This window comes from Terrapene carolina, unplaced genomic scaffold (genome assembly GCF_002925995.2).
Source record: "Terrapene carolina triunguis isolate 2854851 unplaced genomic scaffold, T_m_triunguis-2.0 Scaffold62, whole genome shotgun sequence".
NCBI classification, from domain to species: domain Eukaryota; kingdom Metazoa; phylum Chordata; order Testudines; family Emydidae; genus Terrapene; species Terrapene triunguis.
Genome location: NW_020664413.1, coordinates 18,660,836 through 18,677,236, shown reverse-complemented (window position 1 = coordinate 18,677,236; position 16,401 = coordinate 18,660,836). Strand labels below are relative to the sequence as shown.

Here is a 16,401-nt window from a genome sequence, read left to right as displayed (position 1 = left end):
CTACCCCAGGGCTCTGGGGGCTATTTAAAGGGCCCAGGGCTCCCCTGGTTCTACCGCCCCAACCCTTTAAATAGCCCCCGGAGCCCTGGGGTAGCGGCAGCGGGGCTCCGGCGGCTATTTAAAGGGCCCAGGGCAGTAGAGGCAGCAGGAGCCCCGGCCCTTTAAATAACCCCCGGAGCCCCGCTGCTACTCCAGGGCTCCAGCAGTGGGGCTCTGGCAGCAATTTAAAGGGCCTGGGGCTCCAGCCACTGCTGGGAGCCCCAGGGCCTTTAAATTGCCACCCGGGGAAGCCGGGCCGCCCCGGTACGGTACACCGGCTCTTGCTGGTACGTCGTATCGGGGCGTGCCGGCTTACTTTCACCTCTGGTTCTAACACTTATTGATTTTCCAAATAATTTACACTGGAGAGCATTGGAACTGCTCGCGGTTTGGTTCTAATTTGCAGGGATAGGGGTGGTATGTAGCATCCTGCTACAGCAAAACTTGTGTCTCCCCCCCTCCCTTTCCTTCCCCCTCCCAGGTTCATTGTCCCAGATTTACAGGAAGAAAGACAAGATGCAAGGGTTTATTTAGGCTGCTGTGTTATTAACTTAACTCATCTGGGAACTATCCAGCAGTAATTCACACAGTGCAGGTCATGATTCCTTCCATACTTATTTCAAATATTTGAGGGCTGCTATCAGCCCCCCACTCCTCCAAACCTGGTCTCAGCCCCTTGCTTTGACCCAATCACCCTCCCCTCATTTGAAGGTTAAGGAGCTGGGGAAAGGGAGTTGTCTCCTCACTGTATGAGACATATGGAGCCCCAACCCTATTCCCCAGTTTCTTTAGGTGATGCCTTCCCTCAGTCCACTTCCAACTTTGGTTTACCAGGGAACCAGACCTCCTACGGAACGAGCACTGGACACCTGACACAAGAAGGTGCCAGCAATTACCTTGGTTGCCTCCCACCACCCGGAATCAAATTCCCAGATAGCTAACAATTCCTTCCTTAACAAGGGCCAAAAATATATCCTCTCCCCCATCAGAGCGGTTGTCCCTGATCCAGGCATGAAAGAGGACTCCATCTGAAGGGATAGGGCACATATAGCTTCCCACAGTTGCATCCATGGACAATTGCTTACCTTAGCCCTCCTCCAGCTACCACCTCAGGTGATGCTTCCTTTTCTGCCCCCAACCAAAGGAGGTCAGGATCTTTAATGGAACCGGACACTTTTGTTCCCATTGACCAGAGAACGCCCCATTCCCATTGAGATTACAGGAGTTGCATTTCCAACAGAAGTGCCACTCTTAACTGGTAGAGTAACACTGGAATGAGTTAAACACTCTCTCTCACAGAGTTATCCTATTTTTCAAAGGACAGTGGCACATTTACAGGTTTGATTTCAATCCAATTTTAAAAATTTTGAAACCATGATACTAAATTGACCTAGAGTTCTTCTCTTTCATTTTGTTAGCTCTTTGCCATCCTCCTTGTAAGAATGGCGGCCACTGTGTGAGAAACAATGTGTGCACCTGTCCTGAGGGTTATGCTGGAAGAAGGTGTCAGAAAAGTAAGCTATATCATTTCCCTTTTTCTTTCCAAACATCTTCTGCTTCAGAAATGTGTTTTTGTCGAGGGATGTATTTCCCTCCCATGCACGTTAAATAGAACATTTAACTTGTATTAATGCTCTAATCTTCAATTTTTATACCATGGCACGTATATCAGTAGCCTATGTACAAAAGACAGAGCATCCCATTTCCAAAGCTTCGCTTGCACTCAGTGCCGATAGGTTAATGAAAATACCATTATGTCAAGCAAACATTAGGAGTGTTTTGCTGGAGTCCTATATCTAAATTTAAATACAGCTAGATTGAGTCGTACAGTCAGTATTCTGAGATGACTTAATTATTTTTCATGAAATTTACTGCAAGAGAAAATTAAAGCCAAAGCCATAGCAGCTGATTGGGATCCCTAAAAATGTCAAAACACCATTCCTTCTAGCTTAATTAATACAGTTGGTTAATAATGCTTTTTGCTTTTCCTTTTGTTCCTATCACGTTCAAATCCCTCTTCAACTCCACACAGCTATTCATGTTGGAGGCTTTTATTCTTAAGGGGTAATTTGTTATTTTGGTATTTTTACTGATTCTACTGCACTTTCCAGCATCTGTCATCCAGGGAGCTTAAGGTAGGTAGGTGAAAACTTATTTTTTCCCCCTTAACCAGGTTGAAATTCTCAAAATGAGAGCTGTGAAAACAACTGCTTTTGGCAGGAAGAACTTGTAAGTTTTCAGAGCACTTTATTTTTCACACACATGGAGACAAAAAGCCAGTGAAAAATTCCTTCCAGCAACAACAACTCTCTCAGTCCCCATACTGAAGCTTTCCTTCCCTTCAGCTGAGAGAATAGTGATGCACAATTCCTGCCTGGCTGCAAAATACACAATTGAATAGTCTATTCTGGCAGGAACAAGCTGGAGGGAAGATCTGGGGAGTGGGGGAACCTTATGTTCGGCATCTTGTTTTTGAGGTCAGAGTACATTAGAAAATTGCTGTTTCTAGCTTAAAGTACGCTACCATTCCTCAAGACAGATCAGCAGAAAAACAGTGGATAATGATTGCAGCTTTAGGGAAGCCTTTTCCTACGTCGTCTAACTGCTACCAACCCACACAATAATTTCCTTCTACTTAAGCTCTTTTCAAGAAGCGTACAAAGTTTTGCTGCCCACCTGGGTAGCCACTAACTAGTGTAACAAAATTTTCAGTGACTATCAAAATATTCTTGTCCCATTTTAGCCAAGTAAAATCTATTCCTCCATTCTACTCCAGTAACCAGCAATTAACTGTCTGTTTTATTTGGCTTAATATCCTATGAGATTGAATTAAGGGCATTCACATTGAGGAATACAGAGATAAGTACAAGGAATTATTTCCATATCTACATGCTACTGAATGGTCACTGATTGCTAACAAAATTCACATTTGGTGTGTTGTTGTTTTTTCCTGTTTAGACAGGTCTGCACACCATTTTATAAATTTGTTATTCATAATAGTTCAACACATATGGACCTATGGGTTGTTCACATATTCTTTGTAGCGAGTATTCAACCATTTGAGCCATCTGACTGGTCACCTAAGACACATGGTATGCTTGCTGTTCCCTGACTGAATGTCCTAACGGTCAAAAGCAGGAGGAGTGTCTGGAGAAATAAGCCCCCAGCCACCTGACCAAAGGACTTTTAGCCTCCAGGCTATGATAAGATGGCAGCAGTGAGCTCCTGGCCCCTTGCCCCCAGGGGTGAAAGTAATATTACATTCTTACCAGTACAGGGGCCGGCTCCGGCCCCTGGAAGGGGCAGGGCCTCAGGCAGAAGGGGCGGGGCTGGGGGTTAGCTTCCCCCAGCCAGCACATCCACACTGCCTGGCCGCCGAGGCTCCCGCAGCTTTTTAAAAGGGCCCGGCAGCGGCCGGAGCCCCGGGCCCTTTTAAATCGCTGGCCCTGGGGCAGCTGCCCCTTTTGTCCCGTCCCCACCCCCGTTGGCAGCCCGGGGGGGGGGGGCAAAAGGAGCAATGACATTAAAGTGCTGTGGAAGCGCTTTAACATTGTTGCCCCTTTTGCCTCCCACATCGACAGCCCTGCTGGTAGCATCGGCGCTTTAACGTGGGCTGCATACAGGCCGGTACCAGCTTCTTACCAGTATGCCGTACCGGCCCACTTTCACCCCTGCCTCCCCCCACAAAGAATCATCTGCTGGGGTGGTTTCGTTGGGAGGCCCCCACTGCAACAGGTTTCAGAGTTAAGATGCATGGAGGCAGTTAATACCTTTGGGGAGGCAGTGTAGCCCAGTGGGCAGGGCAGTTGACTAGAACTCAGGAGATCTGAGGTCAATTCCTGGCTCTGCCAGCCAGTGGCCTGCTGGGTGATCTCAATTTCCCCATCTGTAAAATGGGGATAACGAGACTGACCTCTTTAGAGATCTAAAGATGAAAAGCACTATATGAGAGCTAAATATTATTACTACTGGAGCTATTGTTTCAGGTTTCCTGTACACTCAGGCTGACATCCCTACAGTCACACACAGATCACATGTCCTAATTTTCCTTTCCAGCTATGAGGACTAGAAGTATTTGTAATATTAAATTAACAGTGAGACTTGGCCATCACATGATTCCAGGAGATGTTGCTCCTGTGGCTAGATTGCCTGTTGTTCTGATGCTTTAACCTAGTGCTGATTACAACCTTTATTCTTGAGTGTTTAGGAGTCTTATTTTGGGAGAACTTCCGTCATTTCAGTGACTCGAAGTGGCTATTTAATTGGAGGTGGTGTACGGGAAGGTGGGACTAAGACTATGGAGGGGGGTTGAATAGAAAAGAGAAAGATCACATTACAAAAGTTACACTATCACAGATAAATGTTTGGTGGGGAGGGTTTTCTAAAGCTTTGGCAGGCTTTTCTGTTTGCCTCTGAGATGAGGGTATAATTCATCTGTGCCCCGGGTGAGGATTTTTTATTTCTTTCAGGATTTATTACTTGCTATAGTAATTGCACAGATCCAGTGGATATCCTCACACAAAGAATGGGGGGAAAGGAATACTATATGGCAATAGAAAGGCTGTAATGAGTTACTAGAAAATAAGTTAATTGAGGGGTTAATGATGTAACAATTCCCAATTGCAGACTATCAAGACCTACATGCGTGTTGGTTTGAAGTCAGTTGTGCAAGGTGAGAAAATTGCCTCCTTGCTGGCTTAAATGCCATCAGTACTTTTGGAATGTGTGAGAACACATTGATTGGTGCAAAGATAGTTCAACCAAAATTAGGAATTATGACATCACCAGAATTTCTAAGAGAAAACCATCCATTGGATATGAGGTCCTTTTAATTATGCCTTACAGCCTTAATATAAACTAACAGAGTTACGTTAAACTCTTCCAGGCTTCTAGGGTGTTTTCTCCCAAGTTCTCAAAATAGATCTGTTTCTAGGACCTTATTCTTTCTCTTACACCAGTGCAAATCAGGAATAGTTCCATTAGAATTACACCAGTGTCACACTAATATGAAAAGGATATCCTACCCTTAGTCTGTGTGTAGTGAGTAACAACCTGGGATATTTTAGGAGGAAATATTATTTGTATCAGATGAAACATGTCAGTGTCCAGCAAGATGAATATACAGTAGGGTTCTAAATCAAATTATTTAAATGGCAGCTTGAAGAAGTTCCCTGCTGATTAGATAACCACCATCTCCCAAATGAACAAACTCTAAGGCTGGCAGCGAAGATGTTCATTAACCCAGTGTACCATTATTACTCAGATGCTGAAATATTGCCACTGAAATTTTAAATTAAACGGTCAAAATGTAAATGTAAGATAAGAAAAAGCTGCAAAGAGACTCAACCCTAAAACAGATTAAATGGGCTGGAATATAAATTAAATTGCTTCATTTCCCCTTTCTTCTGCCTTTCCCTTTTCTAGTGCTCACTAAAGCTCCCCTCACACACATGCTTCATAACTGAAAGAAGCTGGGGATGTCAGTATTCTTGTGATGTAACCAGGGGCGGCTCCAGGCACCAGCGCACCAAGTGCGTGCCTGGGGCGGCAAACCGCGGGGGGGCGGCAAGCCGGTTGCCGTGAGGGCGGCAGTCAGGCTGCCTTCGGCGGCATGCCTGCGGGAGGTCCGCCAGTCCCGCGGCTTCGGCAGCAATTCAGCGGCGGGTACGCTGAAGGCGCGGGACCAGCGGACCTCCCGCAGGCATGCCACCGAAAGCCGCCTGACTGCCGTGCTTGGGGTGGCAAAATACATACAGCCGCCCCTGGATGTAATCAAGGATCTTGCTGGTCTACAGAGAAGAAAGGTTGGAGGCAAAGATGAAAATGAGTCCAAACAGTGTTGCGTTGAGAACACTTTCCCTCTGGGCACCTCCACACCTTGTTTTCGCTGCTTTGGGGCATTTTTCCTTTTCTTGTCAATATTTCAGGTGAAGGACTGAGAAGGAAGTGGCCTTATTTATTGCTGGCAGCTTCAAATTTTCCATAAAAGGGGACAATGAGAGGAGAGGGAACATAGCAGCCAATGAGAGCGGACATATTTGCAAATTAACTGCAAGTTTATTTATGGCTTGAATAGTTACCTAATTTATTATTTCACTTCCTGTGTGCTACACCTTTGCATTTCTAAATGAGTCTGCCTGACAGTTACCATTTTGTTAAACAGAGAGGATGCACCATGCCTCCGTCATTCCGACTTTTTCTTTCTTGTTTCCTAATTTAAAAGGAAAGACATTCAAGTTGCAAGTGTGTGTTTGTTCTTTGTCTAAGCTGACAACAGTTATGTAAATCACACAGTTCTGATTGGCTGAAAGCTGGAATACAGGGATTTGCACCTGTGTTTACTGACAACCGCAGAGTGATTATGCAAACCAGACACCCACAAACAGAGTGAGGAAATGTCAGACCTGACAACAAAATGTACAGTTATGCATCAGTAACTGTAGCAACTTTGTATTCTCACTGGAAGAGAATTCCATTCTGTACAATCAGTCTTACTCACTATAAAGAGGCAAACACTGGCAGTTCCTTTAAATAAAATATCTTTCGTGATCGGCTTTACATCAAACAAACTTACAGCTGCTTCAGTAATAAAGAAAAGCAACTCATGCTTTGTTCTATTTCCCTTTAAGGAAAGTGCCAAGTAAAAACAATCGTGGAACTTCACTTCCTTCCTGGGGGCTTTAAACACTATTCATACTGACACCTTACTGAAATTAACAGTAATGAAAATGTTGTAGGATTCCAGATATTTATTACCTATGTTTTGGATAGCTTACTTTAAAAATAATGCTAACGTGATTAAAACCAATAAAAGGCTTGATCCTCTATTTTTTCTTTAAAGAGAGATTTCCATTTATCCTTTTTAAGCTACCCTCTAATTCACTTCTGGCATTTTCCTTTCTGAACCAAAAAAAGGACACCGCTCCCTCTGGAGCTCATCAGCAAGCAAAGATCATCTGAGAACAACACAACATTCTTCCACCCCTACCCTGGGAACTCCAAACAAATTAGCAACCCAAACTCTAATATCTCTCTTAGCAGTACATCATGTTGCCACTTGTCAAATCTAGGTAGCTGGTTGGACAGACAGGTTTTTAAAAATATAGAGACACCCCAAAATTCTGCACATTTCTAATTCTTCCATGAAGTCTGGTAGAAAAATTGGGGCTCAACTCTGCAAACCCATAACCACGAGTCATCACACTGAAGTTGGGTCTCTGCATGTTTGGGTCCCAATCTTTGTAAACAACTTTTTTTTCACTCTAATAGTTCCTGCAGGCAGGATTTATTGTCAAAACACTGCATACAATATAACTCAGTGTTATTCTTCCAACTTTGCTTTCCTCCCCTCTTGATACCATGAGGATGTTGCTTGTCTGAGAGCTAGAGGCAAACTAATTTGGAAATGTGAACTTGTGGGTTTGTGAAATAGCCTTTTGCCAACCACTGTAATATTGTGCAAATCACTCATTTACTGTATCGCATCCTTTCCACGTGGGCCTCTGTAAATTGGAGCCCTATAGATTGTAGAAGCAGGTAGTTTACCAAATTATACCTGCACCAAGTCATTTTTTTTTTTTTTGACAATTTGTAATATATTGTCAGGAATATCTCCATTCATTAGGCACAACTGACTGAACACTGTGTCACTGGGACAGAGGAAAAGGAAATGGGGGGCTCAGTTGTGACTCCTCCTTCATGCCTATGCAGGAGAGTAAATTAGCATAAGGGACCACCTTACTCCCTTGTCCCAGATACTCATATCATAGGTCACAGCACAAGAGGGAGAACAATCTCTGCAGTGCTGCTAGGAGGGAGGGGAACAATCATTGTCACTGATGTGGGTGGAGGGGAGCCAGATATAGGATTCCCCGGAGCAAAGAAGAGAACAGGGACCAGTTTGCATCTGAGGCTCACAATCTCATTGCTGTCTGCTCTTGGGGCAGCAATACTACGTGCTGCCCCTTATTCATGATATGTGGCAAAGCCCTTACTAAACATTTTGTTCTCAGATCTACAGATGTGGTTGTTTACATGGACTTTAATAGGAATTCTGAGCATCTACGGGAGGAAGCTGTCCCTTAATCTGTATATATCAATGTGTGCAAGAATCCACCTGGGTAGGAGTTAAAGTATATGCTGAATAATAGGCCAAAAGTCCTTACTCAGTGTTTACTCATTCTACAGGCAAAACATTCACTGACTTCTATGTGAATTTTACTTGAGTAAGGACTCTAGAATTTGATCCAATGTTTGCAAATAAAACCAGCAAACCCGATTGCCTAAACAGGACAGTGTCTGCACTCTGCTTTCTCTTTGAAGGCTATGATCAGCTTTAATTGCCAGCTGTCACCAGTTATCACATAGCTCTTTCTAACCAAGCACATTTATTCTTAAAGTGAAAGCATAACAGAGAAAACATATGAAAGACAATAAAACTTCCTATACTCATGCTGTACGCCTACCAGAGCTCAAAATTGCCTGTATTTTCTCTTTCTTTGCACGGAAGAAAATAAATTGAGTTGCAGCAAGCATCAACAAAGGCTTAGCCCACTCACAGCAATGAAAACATGTCTAACTGACTGGTCATAATGTACGCACAAAAGCTGCAAAACCAATCAACAGAGGAAAACATAAATGTATAGGAGAATCTTCTGTCACCTCTTATTCATGCATGACAAGAAAGCTGCTGAACAAAACAAATTATATACACATTTCCACAATGCCTCGATGACTTAATGAAATAGAAAGTCTACAATGAAGGGAAAATTTCTCCAAACCTAAGACTTAAAACAAAATGGGAATAAAAGCTGTGCAGAGAATACACCTTGATATTCCACATATTATGCATTAAAAGGCTGCAAAGACAGAATAAGTATCATTGTATTCTATTTAAGATACAGTGATGCAATGACACTGAAGTCAATGCAATTTGCAACAGTGTAAGTATGGTATTTTTGCCCATAACCTCTATTGTTGGCAGCTCCTAGTGGAATAATCAATTTAAAATCAATAGATGTATAATTTACACATGTGCACCTGCACGTACACACACTATGTATATAGTGCCTTTCGTTCTGAAGGATCACGTAACACAACATAAATGACATACATATAGGCAGCCCATTACCACTGAAATGAAAATACCTCGAGGGAAACAATTGTCTGTTTACCAGCTGGCAAATATACTGAAGAATAAGGGACATGGAAGGTTAGGGGGAAATCCCTTACCCCTATTAAAATGACCATGGGATCATTAATATCCAGGCAGAGCAGACAAGACCTAGGTGTAAGTTCTTATTCAAGAGCTTTGCACACAGTAAGCTCACTGGAAATCAACTTGTCTGCCCTACCCCCTGATGCTAGAGACAGAGCATGGTCAGCCTTGCCAGGTAACAAACTACAATTAATGAGCTGAGAACGTTGACGAATATGCAACAGGCTTTCAATATATTATATATTGACATGAATGCTCATTTCTCTTCCTGTACCAGGTTTCCATTGCATCACCTTGGTCATTCAGTATCTCATTATCTTTCCCATTTTTAATAGCCCGGTATTGTAAATAGGGATGGTTTCCTAGTTAAAAATCTCTAAAATTATCAGTAAATATATTTGGAGATGTTTCGGAACTAAAGGCATAATACAATTAAAGGAAAGCTCCAGGGTCACACAGCTGTTCATTGACTTTAAGTTTTTCTAATCCATAATGTTTGTATTTCAAATAATCATATTTATATAGCACACATCAGTATGGCTCTAGCACCAGCTGGGTGTAACCACAGCTGTGTAGAAGGATGAGGATATTAGGGATGCAAACAACTGTCACCACACCCATCCCAATTACATTTGCAGCTGCTTCTGTGTCTTGTAGCAATTTGTTCTCTTGGAGTGCATCCCTTAGAGCTTTCCACAAGATTATTTTCACCATACAGAAAGATAATTTATTGAGAAAGTGGTTAGCAGCTCTGTCAGGAAGACATGCAAGGCTAGAGCTAGCGACGCACAGTCCTCACAAGGGTTTGGTTTGGATGAGCATCCAAGAGTTTGGATGCTCTTCTGAATGGTATGACCATGTTGGGTCCATAAAAGGAAATCTTTATGCCACACACACAAAAAAAGTGTTCTTAGCAAGATTTGTGTGGTTTTACATTCTTATTGTAGCCCCACCATCCCAAGGTAGAACTGAGTTGCTTGTTTTACATTATTTAGGCATAAAATTAGTTATCTTATTTACAAAGCCAAATCAATGTGCATAAAAAAGCTCAGCAACACATACATCTAAAACTTAAGACTCGTGCAAAACTAGGGCTATGCTAACCTTCAGAGGAATAAAGGGACAAAAGTCCTCAGTGTCCCAAATCCATAACATGCTCTCGAGGGCTGTTTGCATTAGGACCTTCATAGAGACCGATACATTGTTACATCTGTCTACCTAGCGATCTGCTGAGATTCAGTTGGTATACCCAATAAAGGGCAGAATGACACTTTTACCTGAACTGAACTTCAGTTAGTGTCAGGACAGTAAATCCAAAATAATGACACAATAGCCAAAACACACCAGTTTAGATAGAGTCAAAGGTGAAAATGGCATGCAACCAGCTCAAGGCTGTATTTGGAGTATGGAAGCATCCAGCCAAGGCTTTCCTCACTGCAATCAGGAAAATCCTTCCTTTGGGCAGCTTACCTGAGAGAGACTTATCTAGAGAGACGGTGAGCCAGATCCTCAGCTGGTCAATGGAGCTATGCCAACTTACCCCAACCAGAGATTTGGCCCTTCAATTCCTCTCATAGGGAAAAGGACAGTGTTATTTCTGTGAAATTCAAGGTGGCATTACTAAGATATTCTTGTTACCAGAACAGACACTCTCTCCAGTTTTTCTAGTAACAGGCAATGCATGTGATACTCAGACCCAAAGAATTCAAAGTTCCAGTTTTAACACTGATCCCCACCACATTCAAATATGTTGGTTTCATTTTCCCCTCACCTGAGTTCTTTGCTTCCATCTGCATTTCATAACAAGACATGACATCAGAGTTATTTTTGAAGCTGTCCCACACTACGAAGTCTTACTGTCATGCCTCTTCTGTTCTCACTCCTGGTTTTTGTGAATGCTGTAGCAAATCAAGATAAAAACTAAGCAGAAATGGGGAAACACATTAAAATCACATGTGCATGTGCAAGAGGCTACACTGTGACCAGTCAAAACCCCTGCTCCCAAAAACAATAGAAAAGTAACCAGAAAGATAAAACTGCACTAAGATTTCCTAAAGAAGCCACCTGAAAACCAAATTGACAGTTTTAAGGAACTGTCACTGTTTGCAGATTTATAAATCATGTTTTTTAAAAAAGCAGATTTATTACTCTGATTTGAAGGAATTATTTTAAGTGTGTATCTCAGAATGGGTGTTGTCTTGCCCCCTTACCACTTACATTCATTCTTCTGTAAGCATCACCTGTAAGATATATCCTGACATTTGCTTGGCCTGCCAGAATAGACATTATTGCTTGGGATTACTTTCTGCCTTCCATCTAGAAGTGGGATGTATCATTCAGGTCAATTTTCTCAGCCTCTGCAGGGCAAAGAAACCCAAAGTTGTCTTGAAAAGTATATCTCCCAGTCAGCACAGCTGTGCAGTGCTGTGTCTCCTTATCACCAACTTGATTCGAGATCAGCGATGACAGTAATTACTGTACAAGAGCTAAATAGGCTCTGCATGGTCATTTTCAGGAAAGGCTAGTGCCCAGTCCTTCAGTTGCTGCAGTGTTCTCCTAAAACATCCTACATTTAAAGGGTTTGTCATTGTCAAGATTTCAGGGAACTGATTTAATATCGTCTCTGTCATAACTAAACTCTAGTTTCCTAGGGTAGCTTTAAAGTCTGGGCTATTTGAGCAATACTGTAATCCATCAGAAGGGGATATAAACAATGAAGGGGATACAAGGTGTAATGGGGTGAATGTATCAGAAGTTCTCAACCTGCAGTGTTAGGTTCATCATGAAGAGTTTTCTGTCTGCTCCTTCACACCACCAGTCAGATTCTATGGGCAACAACTGATTTCTATTACTAACTTCAAATTGATCAGGAATTATTAGTTATCACTGACTAATACTGTGACTGTTTGAACAAACAGATATTCTGGGTTACTTATATCATCTGCAGCTGTAGGAAAGCATGCCCTGTGCTTCACTTTGCCTCAGGGCTCCTTTGGCTTTGCATAGCAGGAATATTTTGCTTGACAGTGTTACATTTTAAGGGAGCTGCTATTCAGGTTGAGATTTAAAAAGGGATAATGGAAGTTGTTGGTGGTAAGTATATACAGTCAGCTGGCACTAATGCTGCAGGAGAGGAATAGCTGTTACAGGGAACAGAGTTCCTATGTATCATCTTGCTTGTTCTGGCAACCTATGACTATACAGGAAAAAGAGTTGTCTATATCAGTGTGATGGTGTGAGCATTGTCTAGGTCTATGATTTTAATTCCTACATTTATGTTTCTTGCTCCACTAAAATCACTCTTCACCTGAGATGTTGCATGTGATCATCCCTTTTTCCAAACCTGAATCATCAGCTCCAATAAAGGTTTATCTTAACCTTAGTAAACCTAACTTAACATAAAGAATATGGCAGTGGGTTTTAGTTCTGATAACAGTGCCCAGCATTGCCAGCAAGTTGTCTCATATCAGACTCTTTATAGGATTTGATAACCTTACTGTGTGGTTTCTGTGCTTCTGCTCTCACAGAAGAACATGAGAGTTTTCCTATTGACGTCAGTGGGACCAGGATCAAGCCCAGAGTCTTACTTATTGATTGCCATTTGTCCTGTGTTCAGGATATTGTTATAATACAGGATGTTTTCCTCTAATAGCAATATATCCTTTTTGATTAAAATGAACGAGAAACAGAATGCAGAGTTTCTTGTGACAATCACATTCAGGAGCTTGCACATCTAGGATGGCAATTGTAAAGTAAAGGCTGGTTCCTAATGCAGATGTAAAGCCAATAAACCCCATTGTCTGTGGGTCAGTGTGTTAGACATTTTGTAAGAAAAAAGAAAAACTGAGTCTTTTCAAAGTCATATTAGTGCCCAAGAGGATCAGGATAATTCAGTTTGCTCCCTAGTGTCTGATCATTTATTTAGTTTCCCTATGAGATGCTGTAACTTTTTTGCTTGCTATTTTGAAAATGGTGCTCTTCCACAGAGGCCTAGGGGTGGGACTAAAAAAGATCAAAACTAGTTAAAATTAATAAATGTTGAATTCTGCCTAATGAGCATGAAAATGGAATTCTAGTTCAGGGTATGTCTATACTACCCACCGGATCGGTGGGCAGCGATCGATCCAGCTGGGGTCGATTTATCGCATCTAGTCTAGACGTGATAAATGAACCCCTGAGTGCTCTCCCATCAACTTCTGTACTCCACCGCTGCAAGAGGCACAGGCAGAGTCGACGGGGGAGTGGCAGCAGTCGACTCACCGCAGTGAAGACACCACGGTGAGTAGGTCTAAGTACGTCGACTTCACCTATATTATTCACAGAGCTGAAGTTGCATAACTTAGATTGATCCCCCCTCTCCCCTCCAGTGTAGATCAGGCCTAAGAAAGTTAAGGGAGGGAAAGTGAGGCAGAAGCGTCAATGGAAGGGGGAAAAAGGAAAGAAAGTTATCTTCATTTACATACAGACTCCTTGTGAGACTGCTATCAAGGAGAGAGAGAGAGAGAGGGGGGGGGAGGGAGGGAGGGAGGGAGAGCACACACATGAACATAAAGTTAGAAGGGCGCTAGCCCTTCAAAATATATTTGGCCCTGAACTTTCAGCCTTTACTCAAATCAAACTCCCACTGACTTAATTTACAACTGAACTCCCTTGGATTCCAGCTGTTGCCTACATAAGGAGTGGAAGGTCTGGCAGGAGGGAAAAAAACAACCTGAGAGCTTATTGTTGTATTCTCATTGAAAAGTAAGGAAATAGTTATCAATTAATTTTTAAGGAAACCAAAGGAGGTATGTATTGGAATAAAATGTGGACAAATATGGTTAGCACCACATAACATCTATGACAAGTAACCTAACCTAGAAACTACCTGCTAGAGTGTGATTCTTGGGATAAGGTGAGAAGAAGTAGTTAGTAAATTGAATCATGGAGCATTCACTTTTGACAAAGCCCTGCTTAAATGCTTTCTACAATGCTTTTAGTTACCACCCTCTTTCATGGCTTTTTTTTGGGTGGGTGGTGGGAGGATCTTCAAGATCCTGTGATGTCTAGAAATTGCACGGTGTGACTGCCTGCTGGGGTTCCCAGAATGTGATCCACTGTGACCCTCTCAGCTTCAGCAACACTCCATCTTGTCTGCCTTGCCAGCAACTCTTCAAGACTCTGCCAGTCTAAACCATGCCTAGCAGGTAACAATCAGTGAACTCCAGTGCGTCAGTGAATCCTTCTCTGCTGTGCTCAGCCCCTCTTTGGGCTGGTCCACACTAACCCCCCAGTTCGAACTAAGATACGCAACTTCAGCTACGTGAATAACGTAGCTGAAGTCGAAGTACCTTAGTTCGAACTACAAGGTACTTACCGCGGGTCCACACGCGGCAGGCAGGCTCCCCCGTTGACTCCGCTTACTCCTCTCGTGGAGCAGGAGTACCGGCGTCGACGGCGAGCACTTCCGGGATCGATTTATCGCGTCTAGACAAGACGCGATAAATCAATCCCAGAAGATCGATTGCTTACCGCCGAACCCGGAGGTAAGTATAGACGTACCCTTTCTGTAAACCCACAAAACCGTATCAAGTTCACTACTCCTTTAAAGTGACAATACGCAGCAGCTTATTAACATAACTGGGGTTGACAAACCCTCCACTTCAGTCAAAGCCCTGAGTTGGTTTATGGTAAAAGGGAGGGATAGCTCAGTGGTTTGAGCATTGGCCTGCTAAACCCAGGGTTGTGAGTTCAATCCTTGAGGGGGCCATTTGGGGATTTAGTTGGGGATTGATCCTGCTTTGAGCAGGGGGTTGGACTAGATGATCTCCTGAGGTCCCTTCCAACCCTAATAATCTATGATTCTATGATACCAAGAATAAGAAATAAGGATAGAAATGGTTACAAACAAAAGTAAAAATACCCTTCTAAGAATAAAACTTGTCTTAACAAACTAGTCTTTTGTTCAAAGCAGTTTTTCTCACCATAGTCTTTCTTCCAGCCTTACTGGCGAGACTTTTTGCCAGGACCCAACATACAGAGCATGAAACGCTTGGTTTCTTGGACTCCTTAGGTGAAGGATAATTCACAGGTTCACCCTGGCCTGTTCTTCATAGTTTAGTTAACCTTTGAAATGTTTTCCTCTGAACCATGTCCCCAGATAAAGTACCTTTCCCCTGCTGGGTGTAGATGCCAGGCTATCTGGTGTAAATTCCATGTTGGTTCCTCTCCTACTGGTGATTTTTACAATATAAATGATCTTCCTGCAATCTCCAATACCCATTGTCTTTGGCCACCCATGGTTTGATTTACATAGGAGAGAGACTCAAGCAGGCAGAACCACAGTCCTTTGTCTAGGGAGGGGTAATTTATGCCCTGCCTGCCACATATTTTAAGAACGTAGTTTTCAGCACATATTTGTACTTTTCCATACATCCCCCGTACATGCACCACACAATAATATTAAGGGCTAGCATATTACCAGTTTGCATTTGATACCTTGCATGACATCTTTTAGATACATCTTCTGACAACAGTGAATTAGGTACACTGGACTAGTCAGGCCAGCTGAAACTCACTGCTGGACACCAGCAAGCCTCTTGCCTTCTGGCATAGGGATGCTCTTAGGGTCACACGAGTACAAACGATCTAACTTTTATAGATGGCCCCAAACCAAAGCCTGCTGTAAACTTTGGGGGAACAGTGTAGTGTCATGGAATCAAAAATAAAGATTTTGCTGTGTGACCCTCTCTTTGTAGCAAGCTAAACGCCACCAAATTAGGGGTGTGTGAAACTTGGAGTCAGATTTTGAGCTCCTCTCTACTAAATTCGAAACCTCTAAAATATTTTATAATTAGATTAATAAGTGACTTAATTATAATACAGTACAAGAACTTAGGTTACAAGACTGCTACAGGAGAGACATGAAGCAAACACAACACACACACACCAAAGGAAGTTTTTGTTGTCACTGCATCCTGAACTCACCCTGGTTATGACTACCAGTTGCAACACCTGTTGGTATTTTACCAAGAATGCTGACTCATTGTTAGCCCTACCTCTTGATTTTCCCCTCCCTCTCAAAATGACCATGGACCATGACTGTAGTACAAGACAGAGAGGGTGGAGGGAAAAGGAAAGAGAAGAGCAACAGTTTAAGAGCTTGG

General features: G+C 42.7%; 1 protein-coding gene across 1 annotated transcript in view; it reads left to right on the top strand.

Annotated features, from left to right (window-relative positions):
• The window catches only part of LOC112105812 (von Willebrand factor D and EGF domain-containing protein-like), a 246,414-nt gene that overhangs the window by 219,151 nt on the left and 10,862 nt on the right, over window positions 1-16,401 (top strand). The window contains exon 26 of the mRNA XM_029910510.1: window positions 1,458-1,553. Within this exon, the coding sequence (XP_029766370.1) occupies window positions 1,458-1,553 (96 nt within the window). The remainder of the gene's footprint in view (window positions 1-1,457; window positions 1,554-16,401) is intronic.